At 49.5% G+C, this 8,691-nt stretch overlaps 1 protein-coding gene across 1 annotated transcript; it reads right to left on the bottom strand.

The window, feature by feature from the left end:
* Window positions 1-3,650: 3,650 nt before the first annotated feature.
* LOC109761653 (protein WIR1A) lies at window positions 3,651-4,354 on the bottom strand. Its single transcript, XM_020320473.4, has 2 exons — window positions 4,130-4,354; window positions 3,651-3,999 (listed from the first exon to the last, which is right to left on the bottom strand). Exons 1-2 carry the CDS (start codon window positions 4,248-4,250, stop codon window positions 3,875-3,877), a joined length of 246 nt encoding a protein of 81 aa, XP_020176062.1. The 5' UTR covers window positions 4,251-4,354; the 3' UTR covers window positions 3,651-3,874.
* Between the last annotated feature and the right edge of the window lie 4,337 nt (window positions 4,355-8,691).

Here is an 8,691-nt window from a genome sequence, read left to right on the forward strand (position 1 = left end):
TGTCAAGTACTACTGAAACTAGTTGGGCGATGGTTTCAGGTCAGAAGTATGGGACCAAGGCGCTCTGGATACATTAATGGAGCTTAAACTATTGATCCAGATGTGTCCCAGCAAGTTTGTAAACGGCGACATTGCAGGTGGAACAGCCTGCAGAGAACCGCAGAACTACGTGAGGTGGGGTGGAATTCACGCCACAGAAGCCGCAAACAATGTCACATCATCTACGGTGATGAGTGGCTTGTACTTATATCGGCCTTGATCTTTCAACAAAACTTTGTCAGATATAGTCTGGTAGGCTGATCACAGCACAAGTTTAGTCAGAGAGTGTTGCTGACTAACACCAAATTATGCATTCTGTCAGTTAACAGCTGTGTAGAATGATACAGAAAACAATAGCCTTAAAGTGTGTCCTGCTACATACTTGTTTCTCTTACAAAGTTATAACTAGCACTGCATGTTGTACACTTGTTAGATTAAATGGATGGTACTGAAAGGATCATTAAAAAAAATTCTACTATCTACTGTAACTGTCAACTGCAAGTTTCTGATCCACAAGAACCATCATGAAGACATGAACAATCACAGCCAGAAAAACTACAGCACAAGAATCATTTCCAGGATGATATCATTAACCAAACATAACGTCCAAGCACAGAACTTAATTAAGAAGATCTGAGAAATGGAGATAAAGTAGGATCACATCCATTGCAAAGTTCGAACTAGCTAGCAGACGGACACATAATTCAGAATCACGGCACATGTTGCCACTTGACCTTCAGCTAATCCGTATCAACCACCCAACCATAGCATAGAATCACATTAAACAGAGGCTAAAGCCAAAACTGATTAATTATGGTAGAAAGAAAGCATTCGGTTTGCCTGAATCAGAGATGCTCATCGTACAAAAAAGGGAGAGATTTCAGTTTGCTTGAACCAAGAAAATGATGGATGCATGCTCATAGATCAAGTGCATGCCTCCGTCTCTGCACCTACGTACGTGACTAAAGGCCCTCTAGAACCGGGACAAATGGCCCTTTTTCTACTAGTGGCAGGAGAAGATGGAGGCAGTGGTGGATGTAGCAACTATGACAAATAATGAGGTGGTCAATGATTTTGATAACGAGAAGGGGCCTACAATGGCAAATGATGATGATGATGATGATGTCGATGATAATGACGACGACGACGTTGATGGTCTAAATAACCTCAATTATCTAAATTGCAGCTCAGATACAGGACCTGATGGCGAAATTACTAACTGGCACTTAGTCCAGTCACGTGGGGACCTGTTCATGATGAAGCCACGCACGCATATCCTTCCAGACTACTTATTGTCCATTCAACGGGTAGATGTTTTCATGGCTGATTTTGACGCACGCAAATGGGTGCCACTGGCAAATGGGCTCGGCGGCGGCCGAGCCGAGCACTCTTCATCTGCTATGACTTTTCGAAATTTGTTTCTGCACCTTGCAGAGATGTCAAGGAGGATGCCATTTATTTTATCGAGTCGGGCGAGGTTTTCAATATGAAGACTCGGGATGCTAACCCGTCAAGATTCCGCGAGTCTTGCTATTACGGACAACATGCAATGTGGCTCTTTCCTCCCGAGTTGGTGCTTTAACAAAATGTATGAACCGTGGGTCTATTTTTTTATTTTATTTTTGTAATTATAGGTTAAATAGATATGGGCAGTTTGTTTGTAGGAGTAAGTATGGAACCTATCTTTAGCTTTTTTTCGAGAGTACTTCAATGACGTACCATATTTTTATAGAAGGCAGAAGTTTTAGCTCTTTTTTAAGGTTGGACAATATTTGGTTTAGTAGCCAATCATAGTTTGCTTGATTTTCATACAGTTGTGCACACGATTTGTGGACTATATCGAACCTCTTCATTAATTTTGCTTAGCTCCTTCATTCGCAAAAAGAGAGAAAAATGCTTAGCTCCTTGACCACACCGTTGGATACGTTCTCAGTTTGTGCATCAATGATAAAGGTGTGTACTACCAACTCAATCCAGACATGTCTAGATTCATGCCGAATTGTCTTTTTTGTGAGGACAGTATTTTTATTTCTTTTGTTTGATAGTGAAATGAACTGATTACGAAAAGAAACGTCACCGTTGAATTTGATCTGCAAGACTACTTCGACACGGTGGCAACCGTCGGTGAGTAAGTCCCAGCGATGGCTATGAGGGGCAACTAGGCGGTGCCATTGTCTGGCACGAGACCGCCTGGCGCCCCCACGAGGAACCCGTTTCCAAGTAGCAGTTGCTCCTCAAGGAGTCGCGCGAGGAGGCCGCACACGAGGACGAGGAGGAGCCTGGCGCCCTGGCCTTGCTCTTTCCGGTGTCCCTCGTGTGGTCCGGCTAAACTAGCTGATTCCCGCACTCTGAATTGCGTGACCTCCATGCGCGCACCATCCACTCATCTCGAGCAACAGCCTCCGATGGAGGCGACCCACGATCGGGTAATTCTCTCCGGCCAAAAGTGGCGCCAACCTCGAGGATTGAAGCAAATGAGTACAACCTCAGCAGCCTATAGGGGTGTGTGAGTGTGTGCGCGCGCGCTTCTGTGTGGAACTTGAGAAAACATTGGAGCTATACAATGACAACAAGTGCTCAAGCAGATCAATTCGTCTGACAGTCACCGTTGACGGTGTCCCTCTTGACCTTCAGGTCGGCATGTCGATAACGACCCTATCACGGTTTGTACACTAGTGTATACTGCAAAATACCACATTTTTAGCAATATATTTTCTTTTTTAGGAATCATTACTGTAAATGGAACATGTATCATGAGTTGAATTTTGTTTCGCTCAGAGATTGCTTTCACCATCACTGTCTAGCTTTACTTCTCTTTTTGCGAAATCATTGTCTGGCTTTACCACCAACAGAATTTACAGGCAAGGTTTGCGTGTTGCTAGAGCTAAGGATACACATAGTAGATCATGAGTTGAATCTAGTTTCACTCAGAGCTTTCGGGTACTCTTTGTTACCTGACTGTACCCAAACAGAATTTATTCACTGTCTCCATATTCTGTCAACTGTGCCTGTGAAACCAGGAATCATTAACGCATCTATTTTGGAACTGCTGCCTAGCCAGGGAGGTACGGAGCGCAGCGGCAGAATGGAAGGGATGCCGGTTGCTGGAGCTATCAGCGCAAGAGCAAAGTTCCACCGCAAACGCAGTCAGAGAAATCCTATCAAGAGCAACCGCAAGAGAAAGAAAAGGGGTTAAGACCATGATCATGATGATCACATGGGAAATCTGGTGTGAGCGCAACAACTATATTTTCAGGCAGAAGCAAGCAAAGGCATCAGATATAACCCAAGCGGTTCGACGAAGCATGGAACAATGGCGCTTGGCAGGAGCGAAAGCCATAGAGACCCCGTTTGGGGATTTTGATGCGAGATGGTTGCCTTTGTTTTACTCAGGCCGGCGGCCTGTCACCCATTCTCTTTGTTTTGTTTTCTTGGTTCAAGTCAGCTTGAATCCCCATTGATCACTTGGTCAACAACTCTGTTTTACCATATGCTCCCTACCTAAATCAAATGAAGCCAGCAATGCTGGATCTTTTAAAAAAATTGATATATAAAGTCCGAGCCAAACTTTCTTCACACAAATTGACCGAGAATTCACATCAGTTTCCAGATATGCAGCAATATATATCCAGTTTTATTCAGAGTGTAAATAGTACAGGAAACAATATTACTGTGTAGGAGTATAAGGTGATGCATGGCAATAGAATAACTCGCATAGACACGTCGGAGGCATGCGTGCATGCATGCATATAGTATATACATATATATCGATCGATCCTTGCATTATTTTTGGGGGACGGGGTCTCGGCGCGGGCGGGTGCATCTTACTTCTTACTTAGGGTTGGCCACCAGCCGGTGGGTAGCAGCGGTACTTAGGGAGGCACCGACGGCCGGTGTAGGGTTTACCAGCACCACCCGTCGACGGGACAGCAGGGCGGTTAGGGTCGAAAGCACCAGAGCCTGGACGGGAAACCATGGACGTATGTCATTCAGCAGGACATCATATTACTAGCTAATCAATTGGAAATATGACAACGAAATGAAGGAACACATTTTGAAGGGAATTAAACACAGTCGAGTGTCGACTGACCTGCAGTGGCGTCGCCGGCGGCGGCTCCAAGGCAGACGGAGCTGTTCATGATGACCGCCGCGACGACGAAGAAGAGAGCGATCTGCATGAGCACCGTGGGACGGCGGCCGGCAGACGCCATGGTGATGATTCGAGGCTGCTAGCTGATGATTCGAGCGAGGCTTTGAGAGCTGGGCAGCTAGCTGTGTACGTCCGCTGTGATGCTTGCTGGTCGAAGAAGGCCCGTGCGTACGTATTTATAGGCCGTCCGTCTGGCCGAGAGAGAGAGAGAGAGAGAGAGAGAGCAGCATATCTAATATCTTGGTACCACCAAATTTCTACGGTTAGTCAAGGCTGGTGAGTGCACGACGACCGACGAGAGAGACCTCACTCGATCGACGACCCGACGCATGCGGCGACGACCGACGATTAGTCCCTAGGGCCGCGCAGGAAGAGAAGATTCTCCTTCACAATTTTTCTCCGGTTAGTCAACAAGCTAGGCTGCCGGCGACGTCCCTCGATCGCTAGTGTTTCCATCCCCGGGTGGCTCTTGTCTGTTCTCCCTCTGCTTCCTTATCTGTACACTACACGTCAAATTGGAGCTCCAAGCATCCAAAAGAAAAAGGCTTCTTCGTTCTTCTACGTGTGCTTAAACTATTAGACTGACGTCTGACGGCCATCAGTGAGTAGATGCCCCATTATTTTATTTTATTTTAGAAAAGGAGGAGGACCCCGGCCTTTGCATCTGGGCGATGCATGCGGCCACTTTATTAATTATTCTCACAAGACCTTACAAAGTCATACAATAAAAAGACTAAAGCCACCGTCTAAGCAACAATTGTCGCTATACCTATCCAATTGATGAAGGGGCGCTGATAGCCTGGGCCTAATACCAAACAGACATCGCAGCCAGACCTAACATCTAAGACCTGAGGTCCCAACCAGGACGCCTATCGGGTATGGGCACCCACCAGTTTGGCGCGCTCCTCAACCAGGACGCCTGCCGGGTATGAGGCCGCCACAACCACTTGCCACCAATCCATCTTCAGAGCTGTACTGCTGCATCAACCTTGTTCGGTCTAGCTGCCGACGACGCCACCACGACGCCAGATAGTGTCGACCTCCTGCGCGTGTCCATCACCACACATCTGACACCAAGCCTCCGCTGCTCCATGCCGCCAAGAGCCGCCGCCATGAATATGTAGAAAGAAACACCGTTCCATCGAAGAAGCCATCCGCTGGTCCTTCGAGCCCGAGTGCATTTCCAAGAATGCCGCCCCCAAGGGGGTAACGACACATGAATGCCGCCGTCATCCGATCAATTGATCTAGGGTTTCCCCCTGAGGTAATGGGTGGGTATGGGATTTGTACCTCGATGATGCCTTCATGAAGGAAACGATGATAAGGGCATCGTCATCACCGGCTCCAGCCAACGACCGAAAACAAGGTTTTCACCCGAATCCGTCCCAAGGAATCCATCCGACAACCTGTGCACCGTCTCGACCGCCTTCAAAGCCCCGGATCTAGCCACCTAGATCCGGTGACCAACCGCAATAGCAGTGCCACCGTAGGAGTCCTGGCGCACCTGCCACTGCCAGAGTGTGCCTCCAGTGGAGCCTGGGAGGAGGGCTCCCACCCCCACCTCGCCAAACCGCGAGAGCCGCCTACATGGATCCCGCGCGCTTGTCACCGTCTCTGATCCGAACCAATCCGCAAACAGATCGCCGTCACAGATCCGCCTTGGACAAGGACTGCACCACGCCATGCCGCCGCGGGAAGCCCGAGCTTCACCCGCCACCACCATCCAGGGCCGCCGCCCCGGGATCCAGACAAAACATCACCGATGCCACCGGCCTTGTTCCGCCGCCGCCGACCGGCCACTGCGACCTCTGCCGCCATGCCGCCGACGGATCTGGGCGAGGATATCCATCCTCCCCGAGGGCACACACCGCAGCCTCTTCTCCGCGTACCTCCAGTCGCACGGGAAGCCACAGTGGCCGGGAGCCTACCCCTCGCCGGATGCCGCGCACGTGCCACCCCGCCGCCGGTCGAAAGCCGCCGCCACGAGGAGACCCGCACGCAGCCGCCACACAGCTAGACGTCGACCCATCTGCAGCCGCGCCATCGGGCCCGCCGCCGTCAAGATAGTCGTCGTCGCGCCGCCAGGATCCGCGCGCCCCGGCGCCTCCGCCCGGCCTGGCCGCCCCCGTAGGCCATGGACGCGAGGAGGGGAGAAGGCCCCCGCCGCCAGCCACCGCGGGGAGCTTTGCCCCGGCGGCTCTGGCCGGCGGCGGCGGGGAAGGGGAAGAGGGGGAGGGCGAACGGCAGGAGGTGGCGGCGCCGCCCGTGTCGCCCGCGGGAGGGGCGACGCGGGGGCTAGGTCTTTCCACTAGGTCCAATCTAGTAGCTCAAGGCTTGACGATGTGATGGTTCCCCCATTTTTTTGAGAAAAAAGTAGATATCATTGTCATTGACAGCCGCTATAAACCCAAGATTTACCCGCGTTAACACATCCTCAAATGTTGTTTGACCCACGAACGCTCATCAAATGCAGGATCAGGCTAGAAAAATCGCATGTCGCAGTGTGGCTCGACGTATGCCGAGTGTAAAAATACGGATACTCGCTTTAATCTAAGCCGGTCTTATAGGTAAGCCGAGTGCCTGTGAAGTGGATCTCGGCTTATGATCTAAGCCGGTCTAATATAAGCAGAGTGGCACAAGCCGGGTGCAGCACTCGGCTTACAGTGTCAAGGTTTAAATGGTCTTCGCCAAGTAAGTTTCATATTCGTCTTTATTTAATTTTCCTGTAGTGAACCGAGGGGAGAGGATGCCACAGTTGTCGTGACGTCTGATCCACACGCTTGCAGGCATCTAATGGGTGATGCGAGTAAGTATGTTAGCAACCTACCTGGCGAAGGCACTCCGCAGCTAGAAGGATGCAACGCCAGACCAACAGGTCGAGATGTGAGAGGCCCAACCATGAGTTCAGTGGGCCGCAGTGGATCTCCTACACGTTTGGGGCCAATGAAGAGTAAGCAGCATAGTGATATAAGCGTGTGAGGGGACGGTATGTGTGGTTCTATCCTAGGTTGGATCAGCACGACTGGCGGCCTGCAACCTTTATCCTCTTTCTCCCTTGCGGTCTACATGGGATTGACATGGCAACTTGATGGGCCTTGCACTCCCTATCGCACTGTCGGAGCAACATGTCCGGAAGCAACATCCCCACTAAAAAGGCCACGACATCCCTCATCATGCTAGTTTTTTTCTAACACAGTACAGACGCGGACGCTCATACATACGCACATAAGCTCACCCCTAAGAATGCACGCACGCACACCCTGCTCTTATGAGCACCTTCAAGAGACTGAGCCGGCACATCATCTTGAGATTGACTGTTAGACTAATATGTCACGTATCACGACATATCTCATAATCCCTTCAATTGAGGAGAATCGTTATTATTGTGATCTCTCATTTATGGTTAGAATTGTAATATTTGTTTATACATTAACACGCAATGGAAAAGCCTAAGTGTGGCAAATTCCCATAATCCCTTTCATGGTATCAGAGCCTAGTGATCCTCACGCTTCCGCACCCATCTCCCAACACTGCCGGTCCCCTTTTTTTCTTAATCGCTTTCATTAACAAAGTCGCCACAGACATCTTCGTAGTCGACAGGAACGTCTGCGCCCGCTAAACGCGCATCGCCAAAAGGCCTAAAATAAATCCAGAGAAATGCCAGCACCAGGAACGCACATCTGGTGGACCGGGAATACCACTGTCCTCCTAACCATCGCGGTTTGATTCATCTTCGCCGTGCTAGTTGGTTGGACCATTTGAAATGAGAGAAATGCTCGTGTGTTCCGACACAAATCAACACTAGCACCGATTATCTCCGGCATCATCAAAAGGGAAGGTTGACTTTGGTTATTGTGGGTGCAAAAAAATAGGGGTACTAACATAATACCGGTAGAGCACTAGTAGAAAAAGGGTCATCTGTCCCGGTTGGTAAGGGCCTTTTGTCCCGGTTGTTGAACCGGGACTAAAGAGTCGTTACTAATGCCCTAGCCCTTTAGTCCCGGTTCTTACACGAACAGGGACAGACGGGCCTCCACGTGGACGCTGCGGCCAGCCCAGGCAGGAGGGCCTTTGGTCCCGGTTGGTGACACCAACCGGGACCAAAAGGCATCCACGCGTCAGCATTTCAGTGGCTGGGGTTTTTTTTTAAAGGGGGAGAGTTTAGGGGGTAATTTAGGGTGTGTAAGCTAGCTAACAGAGAGAACTGTCCTCTCTTATTTCCGTGCTTGATTTACCAACGCTACTACTATGCCTAAACATGGCTTAGATTAAAGTGAAGGCAACATGTGGTGCATCTCGAAAGTAATATTAATCCTAACTTGATGAAGTTTGGATTAGTACTACTTTCGACATGCACCACATGCTTGTTTCCTTCACTTCATTCCAATCCATGTTCATTTCACCCACTGATATATAATAACTCTTCATGCCCGCATCATGCATCATCATAATAACAAGTCCTACTAATCATCATCATACAACTTGTACTCGTTATTAATAAC

The sequence above is a fragment of the Aegilops tauschii genome, chromosome 5, assembly GCF_002575655.3.
Source record: "Aegilops tauschii subsp. strangulata cultivar AL8/78 chromosome 5, Aet v6.0, whole genome shotgun sequence".
In the NCBI taxonomy this organism is placed as follows: Eukaryota; Viridiplantae; Streptophyta; class Magnoliopsida; order Poales; family Poaceae; genus Aegilops; species Aegilops tauschii.